General features: G+C 38.3%; 1 protein-coding gene across 1 annotated transcript in view; it reads left to right on the top strand.

Moving 5' to 3' along the window:
* The first annotated feature begins 108 nt into the window (after window positions 1–108).
* The window catches only part of RPAP2 (RNA polymerase II associated protein 2), a 40,829-nt gene continuing 22,457 nt past the window's right edge, over window positions 109–18,480 (top strand). The window contains exons 1-10 of the mRNA XM_050901013.1: window positions 109–179; window positions 1,183–1,228; window positions 2,250–2,364; window positions 3,031–3,129; window positions 4,161–4,226; window positions 5,465–5,553; window positions 7,886–7,921; window positions 8,795–9,731; window positions 10,049–10,143; window positions 12,590–12,670. Of these exons, the coding sequence (XP_050756970.1) occupies window positions 119–179; window positions 1,183–1,228; window positions 2,250–2,364; window positions 3,031–3,129; window positions 4,161–4,226; window positions 5,465–5,553; window positions 7,886–7,921; window positions 8,795–9,731; window positions 10,049–10,143; window positions 12,590–12,670 (1,625 nt within the window). The 5' untranslated portion in view covers window positions 109–118. The remainder of the gene's footprint in view (window positions 180–1,182; window positions 1,229–2,249; window positions 2,365–3,030; window positions 3,130–4,160; window positions 4,227–5,464; window positions 5,554–7,885; window positions 7,922–8,794; window positions 9,732–10,048; window positions 10,144–12,589; window positions 12,671–18,480) is intronic.

Raw genomic sequence — 18,480 nt, 5'->3', positions numbered from 1 at the left:
CGGCCCCCGCTCCACAGGACCGCGCCACCGCCTTCTCCCCGCTCCCGGCCCAGGCCACGCCGCGACAGCGGCTCCGCCTCCCGGGTGAGAGGTCAGAGGGAGGGAGCGGGCAGCCACGATGATGGCGGCCGGGAAGGCGCAGGGCGGCGCGCAGGCGAAGTCCAGCCGGCGGCGCGCAGGTAGGCTCCAGGCTCCGCGCGGCGGTCCCCCCGCCCGGCGCTTTGGGCTCTCCCTGTGCTCTCAGGCCGGCACAGCGGACTCGCCCAACTCGCTGTACCGGAGGGAGCGGCGGTAGGACGGCCGCGGTCGGCGGTGCGGGCACGAAGCCGCGCGCTCGGCGGGCCTCGGCTGGGCCGGGCAGGCTGTGTGGTCGGGGCTGGCGAGCGGCGGCTGGCGCCGGCGCCCCTGGGCGGTGGGCCGAGCGCCCCGCTGTCCCCTCAGGCTGCGCGGGGGCTGGGCGCCTGGCTTCTGCAGCGCCGGCAGCCCGCCCCGCTCTGAGCGTCAGGTGCGCCGCGCGTGACAGCGGTCGTACAGCTGGTCAGAAAACTGCGTCCTCATGCTTTAAGCGTAACAGTCCATTATTTTTCTCCCTGCTGCCCTAGTCTTAAGGGAGCAGCTGCCCGAGTCCTCCACGTCGGTAGCCGGCTCAGGGCGGGCAGAGCCCTGGGGCAGTCCGCGGAGGCGACCGGGAGGCAGGGAGGGCGGCAAAAGCGGCTCTGTGGTGAGGGTGCCGGCGTCGAAGCCGTGTTGTGAGTCCTGCCTGGAGCAAAATCCAGTGGTAGCGCAGTTGGAAAGGACAGCGTTTGCCAGCAGTGGGGTGCAGGGGGAAAGCTGGGCTGGAGAGCCAGTGGGGAACCAGGGTGAGTGTGGTTGGCACCAAATTATTGTCAGAATTATTTTTCCTTTAGCTTTCTGGCTATACAAAACACGATGAATGAGGGTATGAAGAAAGTTGGGCCTGTCTTTCCTTACACTTATAAAAAGCGTGTCTAACTAGTTGCTGAATGATTACTAGCTTACTGAAGTCACTCTCAGCCACCAAAAGCAAGTTTCTAAGCAATGTTCTTGATTATGCTTACAGTTTAGAGGTTTTAATATTTTTCAGGTTCCAGTATTTTCCACTGTTAAAGGAAGAAAGTACACTAATTTCTATATTTCTACATTTGTATATTTGATTTCTAGGAAGTAAGCATTCAGCTGCTCTGAAGCATGAAGATGCTGCTGAAAGGTATAATTTCTAACTTAACAATATCTGGCATTCATGTTGTTTTGCCTCACTTTGAAATCGCATTCTCTGCCTTGCATGGTTTTTTTGCTTTCTCAGAGTATCATGATTAACTTGAGGAGATCGCCAGCATCAACATCATGCAGGCTTGCTTGGAGTGATGCTATGTAATTTCTAACAGCATGCATATATATGCATTGTATGATATGCTAAAAGTTTATGAATCTAACCTCCACAGTTGTATTTTCTTACTCTGTAGTGCTTGCTTTTTGCCATCTTAATTTCTTTCCATACCTTCCATTTTTCTTTATTCACTTTAAAAACCAGACTTGAGAGGAAAAAACACTTGCTGCCATGGACAATTACCTGAATATTCATTTGATTCTGTAGTAGAGCTGGACTTCCAGGTGAATAGCGTAGACCTCTATCGGTTAAGACAGCAGAATGACTGTACATTGACAACCTCTGTGAGAAGTGCTGTCAAATGGACATCGGAGACACCTAGACGGTTGCTCTCTGGCTATTTGCTGACAATAGAATAGTAGCAAGACTCAGGAACGCTCAGGAAATCTACTGTGGTGGGATTTGTTTGTTTTATTCCTTCCTTTACATTGTACCCTCACACTCAGTCTTGTCCCAGTCCTTTTTTCTTCCCACTCTTCATGTCTCATCCAGCTCCCATTCTCCTGGCAACACTCCATAAATTGTTTGTCCCAGGCTCTTTGTCCAGCCAGTTTTGGGTTTCCCTCTCTTGCAAGAAGAGTTGGGTAACCTTGTATGGAAGTATTGCAATGCAATAAGAGTCAATGCTTTTCCTGACCAGGGTGGAAATAAAGCAAATCAAGGTTGGAAATTCCTTTGTGGTTATTACAGAATTACTAGTCCAGTTACTTGTTGCTTTGGCCGACATGGTGTGATGCAGAAGAATGTAAGCTACCATATTTCAGAAAAAAATAAAGATAGAATTGGAGAATTGTTTATGGAAATCTGCCCTTTGTGTCATTCAGTGTCTGTTCTGTTACAGGAAAGCGGCTCTGGAGGCTGCTATGAGAAAGAAGATTGAATTTGAGAAAAAAGCATTGTATATTGTTGAACAACTCCTGGAAGAGAACATTACTGAAGAGTTCCTTCTGAATTCTGTAGGTGTTGCAATTCTTTATACTATTTTGTATCTTAGTGTTCAACTCTTTTTTTTTTTTTAAAGTTCTTGGAACAATTTGCTGCAGTTTAAAGTAGACGAACCATTTATTTGCTCTCTTGTCAGCTCTGATGATGATTGCCTTATTTTCAAGGGTTCTGCGGTGAAACGTTCTCTAGTTTTGCAGGACTGTATACATTTATGAATCATCACTTTATTACCCCAGCCTTTGTTTATGCCTCTCTGGTTCTGGACTGATAGATGAAGTATAAAAATTTAGGTCTACATCACATCATCTGTGATGCACCACAGTTTATCTGGCAGCACAGTTTTGCTGGAATGGTATGATGATTACTCCTGTTAAGGTTGTAAATAGGCTGGTAAATAGGTGTACAAAACATGTAAATAGAGGAAAATTATGAAAATAGGTGCCACACTAGGGGCAAAATTATGAAGCTCTTGTATAGGTAAAAGGAAGTGCCCATGTCTTTCTTTCCCTGTTTACCCTTTTACCATTTTTACTGTGTAGGTTCTAAATGTTGTTTATCAAACTTACTAGATAACTGTTTTAAAATTCAAAATACTTATTTGCTTATGAGATGTTTTGAGTATAAAAAATGACAGATTTTCCAGTATCTGTTGTTTAACTATTTTCTTGTCATTTTAGGGAAAATCTATTACTCCGTCTCACTATAAAGACATTGTTGATGAACGGTCTATCATCAAACTATGTGGTTATCCTCTATGTCAAAATAAATTGGAAAATGTAAGTTGCTTTTTGTTAATGCTGTTATAAGAATCTCTTCACAATTTTTATTCTCCTGCATTTTCTTTTTAATTTTAAACTTACAATATTAAACATAGATTAAAATACGGTCAAGTAATGGGCCAGGCATCGTATCATTCTGTTTCAGTACAATCCTTCTGAAGTAAAAGGTAAAATTTGATCAGTTGACAACCATTACTGTATATGACAGAACTAGTATCTACTTTGACAGTAATAAAGATAAATGAGGTACGGCTTTATGGCCTTCCTTTATGCATGCAGAAACTTTCTAATCTTGTTCCTTCTTCAGCATAACCACATATCTCTGTGAGAAGGATTGAAGTGAAAAAATAATACAATGCAGGGATATTACTATGTGAATGCATATACATCTGCTCTAAAAATGTATGTTACCTGTGTCAAAATCATAGTCACACTTACTTGGGTATGGTATGTCAGAGCTTAAGCAGAACTCAGGGTTCAGTTAGATAACCTCTGATGTAATACCAGTTGTGGTACACTTGACTATCTGAAAAAAATCTACTCAAGTACAAAAAATTTTACTGTTTTGGACTTAATATGTCCCCACAGAAGTTCACTCAGAAACTGTATTGTATTTTATGTAAGTTCCTCTCTGGGTTTGTCTGGGTAGTGGTGGAGGTGTCTGACAGTACAGTCTCACGTGCATATAAATAGATATGGATTAAAGAAGGACCTGTCTGTAATTGCCCAACACTTACACATGAGTAAAGTTTCTACTGTGGCAGCTCCATTTTTTTATGTTCAGTGCTGGCTTTCTTGTAGATCTGAAGTTGTCTTCTACTGGTAGTGAAATGTAAATGATTAAAGATAAATTGCCATTCTTACATCTGAGAAGGTACGATATCAAAAGAATTGAGAGAAAAGGTGATTGTAGTATGCAATTCAGTTAGAACATATTACACATATTAAAATATGTGAATTAAGAATGAAGTTTTCTGTAAAGTCATGATGGAAGTAACAGTCTTGCTGATGAAAGCATATTGTTTTAGGTGCCAAAACAGAAGTACAGAATTTCAACAAAAACGAACAGAGTTTATGATATCACTGAAAGAAAGGTATGGTAACAAGTCTATTTCTAAAATTTATTTGTCTCAACATCAGAAATGCATTTTGTAACAGCATTCATATAGTGGCTTGATTCAGAGCCAATATGTTTGGTTCTTATGAAAATCATTTTCATGAACTGTTAGAATATGAAGTTTTTCATGCATTTCAGTTTCTAGATGCTCTCTTTGGAAAGACAAAAACCCACTTATTTTCTTTTCTAAATTTAAACATAACATGGAAAGTTTTACTTGGATAGCAGTTTGAATGTGGTACAGTTGATCTGTTGAAGACATTCGTGAAGAAGCGTTCTCTATTTTGCTCCAGTATAGTCAATGAGCTTTAGTAGGGTCAAAGTGCACATCCTTTTCATTCACTGAAGTTTGCAGTAGTGTAATACAAGTTACATCTTATGCATTCCTTCGTGTGACTACCTTTAGGGTTCTTTTTTGAGGACTTTTCAACATAAAACCTATCTCTTCACGAAGTCTGTATCTTTCTTGAAGCATATTCATGCATGTGGTTGCGTAAAAGTCGTCTTTGCCTGCTCACAGGATACGGAATCACCTACAGGTGCTTAGATGCTAAATTGTAGGATAAATGTTTCTAGTTCTAGAACAAATTTGTTCAGTGTTGCTAGTATACATTACTTTCCTCTGGTTACAACTCTGGGATGCACAAAATTCTGGGAATTGCTTTCTCAAACTACTAGGTAAGACTCCGAGAAGAAGTGGGATGTTTTGTCTTGTTCCCTGATGCAAGTGTGCAAGCTAATTTTTCAAAGATGCTGCAAAATTTAGGTGTTGTTCTAAGTATTGCAAAATATCCAAGTTCTGTTGCTAACCAAAATTTTCATTATCAAACACCTGAATTTTCTTGCATGTCTTTTAAACTGTATGACAACCTTGATGGGTTAGGGATTGCTCTTTGAACAGTTTTGGGTTTTGTTTTTTTTTTAATTATTGTTATGTAGAATCCAACATTGGTTTGCTTCTCGATATGAAAGAAAAATGCAAAAAGCAGGAAAGTGGGGCAAAAAGAAGCAGCTAAAAGTGGCTTGTGGGGAATGGGATAGACCTATTTGATGGGTTTGGTTTCTCAGGTGAATTAAAAACCTGGTCATAGGCTTAAAAAGAAATGTGAATTGGTACTTAATTTTACAGGCATAAAAAACAATGACTTTTGTACCTTTCTGTGAGTATTAAAGTTGTCTTTAGTCATATTTTCTTGCTTTCTCTCTCATTTCCAGTGCTTTTGTAGCAACTTTTGCTATAGAGCATCTAAGTATTTTGAAGCTCAGATTTCCAAAAGTCCAGTATGGATGCGAGAAGAAGAAAAGTAAGTATAATCTTATACATTCATTGCTCCTTTTGAGAATATTATTTTCTCTATCCAAGCTGCAATGCTAATTAGTTAGCTGCAGTGCCTCAAAATGATTCAGCTGAAGCAAAGGTAACTGATGTTAACATGTTAGCTTAGCATGGTGCTCGTTTTAAGTGTTGTTGCCATATTGATTACAATAATTGACTTGACTGAGGAGTACTCATGACTACTTAGTGGACATGACCATGTTAGTTCAGAGGGCAGATGAGTCATAAATAATAGTCAACTCCTATTAACTTTAAAATGTACTTACTAGGATTGGATTTTTACAAGCCGTATAATGTTCAGGATGAATTCATCTTATCCTGTTACATGAGATTTTCTGATTTTAGCACAGCACTTGGCATTGGTCTTAAGGTTAAACTGTGAATGCTTGCACCTGAAAGCAGACTATAACATGAAGAGGTTCTTTATCCTATCTAAATTTCAGATTGCCCATTTCCTGTTGTTACTGCAATACACATTTTGGAAGTGTGATGCAGTCCATGTTCCTAGCTTAGGAAGCATAGGCTTGCAAATAATGAATTGAGCCAATGGGTGTCACTGTTTAACAATAAATACTTGCCTAGAGAATGTTCAGCTGAATTTATTCAGCTTTTGTTCTCCAAGACACTAATTTTCATAGTCTCCTGGTTCTCAACAAAAGAAACTAGCTGAAATTATATATGTGAGCTCATTTTCACAGTTCAGATCAGTCATATGAAATATCTGATCAATGAAAGAAGAGGTTTAGAGCAGCTTGATCTGATCTGAGGGATTCTAGTAGGTAAAACTAGTCTCTTCATTAAATGTTTAAGTAAGTTTACCAGTATTTTTGTGCTATTGTTTTGCTGTCTTTAAAGAAAGTATTTCTAAAATCTCCCTTTATGCTTAAGATCGAAAGTGTATAGTTCTGATATGCTTAAGATTGAAACTGTATAGCTCTGATATGCCTGACGTAGTTAATTATTTATGCTGGGTGGTGGGGGGGAGGTGGTATTTTCAAAAAAACAAATGAACAAACAAAACCCCAGATAGTTCATGGCTAGGTATAGCTGTTTGCACAACCACATACATGTGCACACACTGATACATGTTTACACATTAGGATATCTGAAATTCTTTTGACAGAAAAGACTACAACCTCCACTTAAAACTCTGAAGAAGAGTTATAGGGAGTTAATAATTTAAATCATTGTATGTTATCACCTTTAGTTTCCAAACTCAATTCATTCATATCGGTGGTGCAGCTTTCATCTTTTTAAACCTGTGGGGTTTTTTATATACTGTCTGAGAGGTGTTAGTGCCTTGACTTGAATTTAGTGCATGCTTAAAAGGTTTTCGTTCACTCATAGGACAGGTGGGTGAGGATTTCAACATTTAGTGTTGGATAAAATGAATAACATTGTGGTGCTACCTCATAACTGAATTGAAACAGATTAACTGCAAGTAGAGCTTTGGAAAGAAACCCATCAGAATTTGTTTAGTAATGTTTCTTAGAGTTTCTGGAAACCTTTGAACTCCATTTTCTTAAAGCAGTATAACTTGATAGCCTAATTTTTAACGAAGTAAAATTTTAAATTTAAGTAAAGATATCCTGAATATTCATTTTTTTTGCATTAATTTGGAACATTTTCCTATAAATGGCCCAGGATTGTTTTTACTGTTGGAACTTTGTGACCTATGAGGATCTTGGCATGTTTACTTTGTTGAAGAGGAGACCAAAGGGTGATCTGAAAGCAATCTACAACTACTTGAAAAAAAGTTACAAAGATTACAGAGCCAAACTATTCTTGGTTGGTGGCAGAAAACTTAACAAGGGATGATGGCCACAAATTATTGCATGGATCGTTGAGGTTTGGACACTGGGGAAAAAAATTACACTAAGGTTATGGTGGAATGAAACAGGATACTCAGCAACATTTTGAGATCTCCGTCTTTGGAGGTTTTCAAGATTTAAGCTTCATTAATTTGTGGCTGACCTAATCTAGTGCTGGTGACAATTGCATTACAAGCAGGAGGTCAGACTAGAGACTTCCAGAGGTCCTTTCTGACTAACATTTGTGTGACTTGCTGATTCTGTTAAATGTTGTTCAGTGTAACAGCATCATGCTGCAGGCACGAGTCACGCTCTGTGAACACGTATGTATAAACCTGCTCTCACTAACCCTGCTTTGAACATAGGGTGTTGGACTAGAAGATCCTCAGACATCCCTTCCAACCTCAACTATGTATTTTATGTATTAATGTGTATTTCAAGAGCATTGATTTAGCAGGAAAATCTTCATTCTGTATGTTCTTTTTGCAGACCACCAGACATAGAGCTGCTGAAGGAGGGACAGAGGTACACTGAACAATAATTTTTTTTGTTATATGCACTTATAATTAGAAATATTAGCATCATATCAGGTGAAAGGGGAATCTTTGCTTTCCTATGTTACAGAAAAGACGTTATTAGAACTTACAGAAAGGATTGTTTGTCTTGTTTAGTTTTTTCCTTTGTGATTCTAAAATGGCATATTTGATCTGTATGATTTAGTGTACAGCTGCTCTTGGCCTGTATGTCTTAATTGAGCCTGTTGAAATCTGAAACAAATACACTGTTTGTACTTTGCATATTTTATACCATCTATTCTTTATAAAGAAAATGATACCAATTATATGTGATGAAAGCTTCTGTACTTCTTAATCTAAAACATCTGTATTGACTAAAATGAGATCATGCTACTCTGTCATCTCTCTGTACCTTGCTGTGTGACTTTTTGTTTGTTTTCTTTTGCAACACATGGCCATTAGGTGGCAAACTTACATATGCTAAAAACAGCTCTGCTCTCCCCCTGATTTTAGGGTACTATATACCTATATATGTTAAGATGCCTATCTTCTTTTTAAAACTGCACTATTCATTGTGCTAAGTCTGACATTATTCTGTTGTCCTTAATAATATCTTGTTTACTATTCTTTTCTAACTGCCAATAAGCAACTGAGAACTCACTTCTCTAAATAGTGTCTGTACTTGTCATCTTGATTGCAGAACATTACAACTCTCTGAGTTCAAGAAGACTTTTAGAAGAGCAGCTATGATTCTTAAAGCAAAAAAGTACACTTCTGCTATATGGGAAAAATGCTTTATTTATCTTTCTTACACGAGAATGAAAAGCTATTACAGCTAACACCCATTTCTTATTTCATTGGTGGCTTGTGTTTTCTGTTACAGCGGACAGTCTGGAGAAGAGGTGAAACTACGTGATGAAGTAATTAAAGCATCTGACATTGAAAATCCTAGGATATCTTCAAATCCATGTGAATCTGGTTCTCATGACACAGCCAGTGACAGCAGTAGTGATACCGAACAAGAATTTGTTTCTTCTGTCCTACCAGGAAGTCAGTCAAGTTCAGCCAATTTTGCACAGCAATTGCACAGAAACAGCATCCTCAAAAAGAAGCATTCTCAGAAAGTCTATTCCAGCCCTAAAACTGAAGACTCAGATGTGGTAAAAGCCACTGAACGACTATCTAATTGTAAATTAGATGCTCAGGAAGAAATGCATGCTTGCTCTGTTCATAATAAAATAACTGCAACGCCTTCAAAAAATACTACTCTAGGGAAATCAAGTGCTTCAGAAAACTATGAAAATACCTGTGGTTCACAGATAGTTTTTCTAGGTGTGAGCAAAAGAGGGGCAGAACATCTTAAAAGAACACTAGCTAACTCAAAAGAACATAAAAAACCTGAAATGAGGCGTGCAGTTAATTCCAGAGGCAGTTTATTAGAAGTGCTTAAGCAAACACTTATGGAATGGAGAACTGAGGAAACTTTAAAATTTCTCTATGGCCCAAACTATACTTCTTTGTATTCATCTGAGTGCGTATCATCTGTCAGCCAGGAGAATGAAGAACTTGACGAGGATGACTTAGATACAGCTGATGATCTTAACACTGTTGCTATATGGGAGTCTGAAAACAGTTTGAACTATTCTTTACCTTTCACAGGCCCAGGTGGAATAGTTAAGCCTGTGCCTAGTTACGAAAAGTTAAAAGAAGAAACGGAGTTCCTAGAGCTCCGAGTAAAAGAGTTCTATAAAGGAAAGTGCATCTTGGCTGAAGAAGCAGTGACACATGCACAAGCAGAGGAACATCCAAGCAAAGACAAAGTAAGTGTCCAGTGGAATAGTGTCAAGGCTGTATAAAGCCTGCCGTCAAAGAATTATTACAAGCTCTTTGTTTCTGTCATCATAAGTGGATAAGTATCTAGCATAGGGAAGGGGAAAAGTAGGTTAGTTGCACACTGTATGTTGGGTCAGATTAAGCAAGCTTCTGTCCATTAAGAAACTACTGGCTGGGGTTTTTTTTCTGCTCAGAGATAAGAGTTTTCTTATGTTTAAACATTTATTGATAAACTGATTATTTTGATGCATTGACTTTAATTAAATACTAGGTTATAGCTGTTAAAGTTTTTTGTCTAATACAGGATGATCAACAGGAAGATCTCGCCTTCCCACTTGTTGATTCAAATGCACAAATGCAGATTAGAAAGCGAATCGTCCTTGAAAAACTGAGAAAAGCGTAAGTATCCTTTACTTTGGTAAAAGTCAAGCTGAAGTTGGTGCTCATTCATCATCATTTTAAGGAACAAACACACTGTGCAAGGACATTCTGGCTTTTTCTAGGTGGCCTTAGTCATAACTTAAACCCATTATTGCCCTAAAGAACTTACTTATTTCTGAGACAGTCATCTGCGGTACAGTTGCAGATGTCAGTTTGCACAGCCTGGTGAGGTGGATGTCAGAATCTCACTACTAAGGTCCTCCCTAGAAGAAACTTGTCCCTTCCTACAAGCGTTGGAGCTTGTAGTTGACAGCATTCCAGGCTGGCATGACAGCATGTTCCCACTCTTCAGTAGTTCACAGAAGTCAACGCAATTGTGCCATTACACTGAAAACTTCTATGGTTTTTGGATCTAAATGTTGGTATAACACATGGAGCTTAAAATGAGAATATGTGCTTCAAAAAAAAAGAAAGTTCCACAGCAAACTCTTCATTTATCATCCTCCTTTCCCTCAGTTATCTGGAAATAATCTAAACTATTTAGATTGTTGTAAGTTGTCTAAAAGCAGATTCTGATGGACATAAAATATGAAATATTTAAATAGCTGTATATACCAACTGCTCAAGTCTAAACTGAAAAACTTGAAGTTGATTGGGAGGAGTGCAAATATTTGTCCTGTACATTAAGCATACTGTTACTGGTAAACAAATCTACACAGAAGGAAGCGGTGTTTTCAGACCTCTTAATAGTTTAAGCGAAGGTCTTACTAAAAGAGTTTCTAGTCCCATGTTTGGAAGGTTGGTATCAGTATGCCTCTAGCTACAACCATTAAAGGCCCTCAGAGTTAAGTCTTAAAACTTACCAAACACCAGACCTTTTTCACATACATAAAAGGGCTTTGGAGTCCCAGAAAAGAGATGAAGGCATCTCTGCTGTAGCTGTTAAAATTATTAAATTGTCAAAGTTGAGAGGACCTTGAAAATACTCCCATTGTCAGGGCAATGCAGATAAATGAGTGTTTGAAGGCTATGATTGTGGTGTTTTTCTTACGGGAATTTTGCTTTTCTATGGTTGTAGTTTGTGTTAGCTAGCCAAACTAGATTTTGCAGAATCTGTTTTTTAACTAAACCCACAACCAAAACTCCCCCCAAAAAACCTCCGTCTGTTTCTCTCTACCTGCAACAAGTGTGGACAGCCACAAACATGGAATCAAACCATGCTGCAAGAAAGGTGGCTATCTGATCTTTCTGTAAGTGTCAATGTCACATAGATTCCAACAACTACTACTGTACGGTAAAGCAGTTTCTCTGCTCCTTCAAATTTTTCCACAAGCTTGTCAGTCATTTTCAGCTTCTAGCAAAATTTCTGTTGAAATTAAAAGCTGGTACTCCATGAATAGACGATAAGAAAGACAGAATGTTTTATTTCTTAGTTTCTTCAAAGGTTTTATTCTTGACTATCCCCTTCTTTAGTTGATGATTTTAAATTTCATGAGGTGATGCAGTAATCCTGTCACACTCAAGTAAGAGGGACAATTTCCATTGTGATAAAGCAATGATTTCTTGGTGCGTTCAGATGATGTCAGTGGGAATGTGAATATGCCCAGCATCATAACAGTCCTGTGTTCAGTTTTTGTAAAACATGCAATGATGTAAAGGAGAACAGAAATCTTGATTCTTCCAGCAATATTGATGCACCATGCACATATATGCATATAAATGTAAATAACTCGATATTCAAATGCAAGAGGATATTAACTATTAAACAAGTAAACAAAGGCAAAAGTTTCATCCTAAATGTGAAAACCAATGCATGTTATTTCCAGCATTTGGGGATACCGACAACTAGTTAAACAGTATGTGCGGTTTGTTGTGCGCTGTATCAGTTTTTATGCACAGTCAAGTAGGGAGGCAATCTGTCTTTTTCTTTCTTTTGAAATTTTCTGATTACCCTCCTATCACCTTGATTCCAACTGTCAGGCTTGTGGTGGAATGTTACTTCTGTTGCATCTCTGTGAGTCTGAGGTTAGCAGATCTATTCTCTGTGCAAACCTCATTTAGACATGTTGTTTCCTTTTGTATTGTTATTTTTGAACCAAGGAAATATAAATATTTGAAACATTTATGAGGCCTGGAATTCTCATCTTCATAATGTAAACACTTTGATTTTTTTGGTAAGAATGTCTTGTCAGAACTGAAATGTGAAGTTAATAAGAGTATGCATGTAAAACTGTATTTAATTTCTTCTTCGCATCCACACTGAACTAGAGCTTCTTATTTTTAAAAACAAGCTGTTGTAAAGTGAAGGTGTTGCCCAAACACCGCTCAGAGGAATCTGAAATGTAAACTACAGGCCTGATCTGCTGCACAAAGTCAATCTCTTTTTATTAACTTTCATGAGCTTTGGTGGAAGTCCTACTTGAGAAGAAATGAGAAAGAGGAAAATGTATCTTTTGCCTTCTAGATTACCTGCAGTTTTGGGCCCTCTTCAGATTACTCCAGGTGATGTTTACACAGAGCTAAAAAATCTTGTCAAAACTTTTCGGTGAGTATTGGTCTTTATTTAGAGATTCTTCTTGATTGATTAATTAAACATGCTGTTGAATGATTTGTGATTTGGGCACAGAGAGGGCCGCATTGCAGATTTGCTCTTTTCTAGCTGTGTGTTCATGTAGGTAATGTCACGTTCCCTGTGGACTAACAAGTCAACCCTTTCCCTGCTCCTGACAGTGGCTAGGTCACCAGGAGTATTTGCAGATTTTTAAAAACTAGGCCAGTGGTCTCTGGAGGATGATGGTGAGTCTTTTAAAGGTTCTGCTACCTCGTCACCTCCTATTAAGCGTGAGTTTCTGAGATCTGTCGCTTTCTTTTGCTCTGGCTCCCTACAGCCGAGCTAAATGGTTTTAATGTGATTAATAATTGTTACCACTAACTTCCAGAGCCAGGAAGAAGGTCCAGTTTGACCTGTCTTGTTCCTGATTGCAAGGGGAAGTAGATCTAGTGGGCACTTTCTCCCCACAGATGAAGCTTCTGCTTCAGTCAGAAGTACTAAAGACAGTATTTGGAAACACTGGGATAAAGAAGGAGGGAAAACAGAATGGTGGTAACTTCTCTGAACGTTTTTAGATTTTCTTTGGGACACAACTCTCATAACTTGGACCTAGATCATGTCCTGCATCTTGAAGTATTGTCAGGAAAAGGAGCAACAACAGTTGCTAACTCGTGTACGTTGTCACTCTTGAAACTTCCCCCCCCACATCCCCAACCTGCATGAGGTTTACATGTAAATTTTCCAAAACTCATTCATGTGGCGTTTGCCACAAGGAATCTAGGCTTTGGTGAATAGAAACCCAGCTCTACCTGATTCCTTACAATTTATCTGATGTCTGGAAGGACGCCACTAAAACACAGATCTCTATATGCGGGATTTCTTACTATGGAAGATACTCTTTTCCTCTCTGGTGACTCTGTGCATGATCTCTTTTATTTAAAAGACTTGTTAGTGGTTTGAACTTGATTCTGTAGTTGCACTCTTTTAAGTTGTGATTAACCTTTTATTTTAACAACAACACTGAAACCAGGGAAGATATTTTTGGTTATGCTGGAGCAGCATGTACATACTGTATATATACACCTACTATTTGAATAAGATCTTTGTGTCTTAAAGCAGTTTTGTTGCTCTGCAGCCTAAATGCTTAATAGTCACTTTAGCTTATGGATTGATAGAACTGGAAAAACTACATTTGGTCTCTTTCAATCTATTTTTGATTATGTAAGAAGTCCTGGAGGTTCTCAAAAGCAGAACTTCTATTTTAAATCATTTTTGCTATTCAAAGACAATATGGCCTGAATATGAAGTTTTAAAAGTGGTTTATAGCAAAGGAGCCTTGAAGCCAAAATGGACTTCTAAAAACATACATATATACATTTGTGGATTTACAGAATGGAACCAAATTAATTAATTTGGACTTTGATCCCAATACCCGGCTCATGTAGCAATACTTTATCATATCTTAAAAGTCTTCCCGATCTATTTCTGATCCCTCAGATAACACTTCGTGAGTTTATTTTTAAGTCTTTTTTGTTAGGAAGTAAGTTGAAGGTAATGGTAGCAAGTTCTTGGGGCTCTCTTACTGTGAAGGTTCCAGATAAATTCCTTAGAAATTCAGCATTTTGGGCAGGGGATGGTTGCAGACAATTGTAGGCACTACACAAGAATTTGTAAGTGCCTTTCTCTCTCTCTCTCTCTCAAAATAAATGGAGTTTTATTGTCACTGATAGTAAAATAATATAAAAATACAGGAAATAGTGAAGCAATAAAAACCTTTGGGCCCTTTCTCCTTGCATTTCTGATTCAGAAGGGTCTGTTGACACACAAAAGCTAGCTCATGGATATTAAGATGAAGGCATAGGTTTGAATCTCCAGTTCTGTACGTAGGTTTAAATTTACTTAATATGAGTAGTCTCTCTGATTTTAGGTTGAATGCTTTGGTAGCGGGACCTGGGCTAAATTTTAAACGGTATTTATGTTTGCAGGGTATAGAAATTTAAACATTACTTTCTTTGTTAACGTGGTTAAAATGCCTAATGACTATGGAGGGAGCACTGACAAATGCTAGCACTCTTTCCTGCTTTTTGTACTGGAAATATTTCAGGCTGAAGAACTTGCCAAAGAGGACAGGAGATAAAACACATGGCTGTAGTAGAGCTCAGCTGAAGAAGGCTAAAAGAGCGTGTGGTGAACTAAGAACAACGATTTTCAGCTCCATTGGTTTTTAAAGGAACACTTGCAGTTCAGCCTCCTTTGGGCAGCATTTTATTCAATCACCACTGCTGGGAAGCGCACTAGAGGGATCTCAAGAGACATTTTAGAATGGTTAGAGCTCTTCCCAAACAAAGTCCCTCAGTGCCTGTAAGCTTTTGTTACGAAAACTGAGATGTCAAATAATTCTCCAGAGGGTGTAAGGGCACTTTGTTAAAAGATCAAGAGAAAATTAGCTATTTATATATAAATTGAGGATAAATTATTATGTGTTTGGATGTGTGGTTGGGTTTTTTTAAGCATAATATTTCGTATTGAAAATAGAATTTCATCTGTTGCACCTTATGGTTGCAAGTATTTTAATTCCTTTTATGGAGCTTATTATTGACATTGAACTCTATCAATGAATAAGATACAGTTGTTTCCTAAAGTTGTGTTCAAGACTCTTTATTACAGCTTTGTCTTATCTTGTTTCCAAGAATATTTTAGCTTTTAAATATGTATCATGAGTGTATGTTATTTAGTGTATACACTCACTAATAGGCTTTTACCTGTTACCCTTGTTAAGTGGAATTTTAGGTTCTGGGTTTCAAGTCAATCAGCAACACTTTGTCATCGACAAGCTTCTCTATGGAAATGTGAAAGTACCAGAACGCTAATGACCTTTTCTCAAGTAAATGGGCGTCTCTTGAAGAGAGCCTAAAGTTATAATAGTAGCTTATTTTTGCTGGTTGTCATCAAACTAAATTATATTACAGTACATAAATACATTGCTCTTTTTCAGGGGGTAGAGGAGCTGTCTTTTATGGTTAAATTGGTCTCATTGAAGCCTAAAGAAAAACAATCTATGCTTTAGTATTTGCCTGTGCTGACCTGGGTTAGTTAAACTTTGCTCATCTTAGTGCAAGTTTTGGAAAAATTATAGATAGCTGAGGTCCTCTAAAGTCACAACTTCATGTCCTAATCCCATGAAGTCAGCTTGCTGCTTTACAGAATAGGCAAACAGCCAAACTAACAGGTCAGATTCTTGAACTGAAGTTACATATGCCTACACCTGGGAATCTGGATGTGTGAACAAAAAGGCTGCTTCGTTTGCAAAGATGCTGATGACTTCACTTTACAACAAAGATAAATTGCAAAACAAAAGAAAGAAAATCATCTCCATTTGGGGCACATTTTTTTCTTTTTCTCCTAGTGTAAGAACACGGACATACTGGGTAAAACTGAAAGACAGCAAGCATAGACCTGTTCAAAGGAATGTTTTTTCACCAAATGTACATTTAGTACCAAAAACTTATTGCTACTAGCTATTAGTCAAATTCATAGCAACATGTTAAAAATTGAGGTCATAGATGACTAGTACGTTCTCATTGTAAGGATAAACAAACTTCTAGAAAAGGAAATAACACTTGACTATAATTTATAAACAGGTATAAAGAAAAAGATACTTTTAAAAAGATTGTTTTATTTTAACCAGTTACATTTTCTTGCATCTTGTTTATAATACCTGATGCTAGAGGCCTGTTAGGGGATAATTATTTAGCATAATAATCCTGGTGTCCATCTGCCATTCCCCATTGGACAGTGTTCCTGTTATCAAATTGTTTCCTAGAAATCCCAGGGAATGTAACCCTGCTGAGGAAAGGGTGGTGAGCTCCTGCATTGCTTAGTTTCTTTCCTATAACTTCAAGTTTGTTGTGGTCCCTGTCCAAGTTCTTGCACAGGGTACTTAGGGTTGTGCTTAAATCTGCTGCCACAGCAGGCACTGTTTACAAATCAGGCCATCATTTGCTAATGGAGTTCTGCTAGCAAAATTTGCAGCTGACGGTAATTAAATGGGAAGATAACTAAAGGAAAAGAAGTAGAACCAACTGTGTATGCTCTTTTTCTGTCATTTCTGGGTTTACTTTTTTTATTTACTGGTTACTTTAACCTTGGACTCCCCTGTGTTCCTACAACTTCCGCATCGGAGTTCACTTTCTTTGCAGGCTGGGCACTGGTCAGTTATTGGGAGGTCATTTGGGATGGAATTTTTATGCATCTTAGTCTTTACTCCTTTATCCCGTCAGCTTCTGCCACTTGGATCCATCTGCTCAGGCTGAGCTCCTTCATAGAGTATTAAAACTGCTGCATGGGTCCTGCTGCCTACTGGATGGTGGAAGCAGTCAAATCCAGCTGCAGTGCATATTGCTGGGGTGAACCACAACACCTACAAACTAGCAACTAAGCAACCCACACAGCTATTTGGGATCATCCAGCTTTCTTGGCTTACCTGTCCTGCCCTACAGAGGCCAAGAAAGTAGAGACATTCTGTTTTGAAAAGTTGCATATTGTTTTTTTTTCTTTGGGTACATGAGGGATAATTTAGCCAAACTCTTTAACAGAAAATATTTCACTGCAAAACTCAAATCATGTACACAAAGTTTTGTACAGTTTTAACATTTCCACGTTATATGTTTGTGACAGAAATCTAGTGACCTCTCTTTCATGGATTGTTCTGAAGTAACAGTTTTGGCTAGAGGCAAGACAGAGAATTAATGAACCATTTTTACAGAGGACTTGCACTTGCCTGTTTTCTGAAAGCTTTGCTCTTCAGAGGCCTTGGTGTTGACACACAGCTTGTTTTTGAAAGTGACTGCCCTTCCACTGCTCCTTATTATTTAAGGCTTCACACCTGTAGGTTGCTAGCTTTAGTCTGATCTGCCTCAAATGTTTTTTTTCAGCTGCACAAGTGTTTTAGGACAGGTGTTGTACTGAAAGGTTACTCATTGTGGAAGCCTGACTGTTCATCCACTCCAGTGACAGTAGTACATCAGCAGATCCACATTGCCATATCCTGCTGGTTATCTGTGTCTTTTGACTATCTCCTTCTTAAATAGCATATTGATGGCAATGACTAGTGTTCAGACCTTGCCAATCAATACTAACATTGAATAAGAGTTAATTGACACAAATAACTGCATCTCTCAGTTTGTGTACAAGAATGACACCTTCCTGTGCTCTAATCAATAATAACTCCTTGTAGAGCATTGAAATAAAGCTGCTTTCTCTATTTGACAGAGTTTTCCCAAATGGCTTGGAGCTGTCTCTTCCATTGCGTCTCATCATACCAGATTAACTGGAATGTTACATATGAATTGCCTGTCAAGTTGATTCCATCAGGCATTTCTTGGTAGTGTTTATCACTGTTATCAGTATTGAGTCAAGATGTTCAGCCTTTGTTTTGTCTCTTGTTCTATAGCCAGAAAGATGTAACAGTTTACCAGGTATAAGCTTTGTTGCCAGCTATTTCAAATAGTAATTGGTAAACATGAATCTTTTAATAACAAAAATAATCTGTATTTGCCGGAACTATTGGTTCTAGTTTGACATGACAGTTCCTGTACATGTAGTACAAAACATTGCTTTAATCATTTAACAAAACTCAGGCTGTTGAGACAGATAGGATAATATTGCTTTAATCATTACTATCCTTAAAGAAAAATTAATTTTATTAATTTTAATATCTTTCTGAAATAGGGAAATGCAAAATGATCCTATAAAACATCTTATTCATAACTGCATTTTTAGTGACCATTTTGAATATAATTTGG

Source organism: Gymnogyps californianus, chromosome 8, assembly GCF_018139145.2.
Source record: "Gymnogyps californianus isolate 813 chromosome 8, ASM1813914v2, whole genome shotgun sequence".
Taxonomy (NCBI): domain Eukaryota; kingdom Metazoa; phylum Chordata; class Aves; order Accipitriformes; family Cathartidae; genus Gymnogyps; species Gymnogyps californianus.
This window is presented reverse-complemented; position numbering and strand designations above follow the sequence as displayed.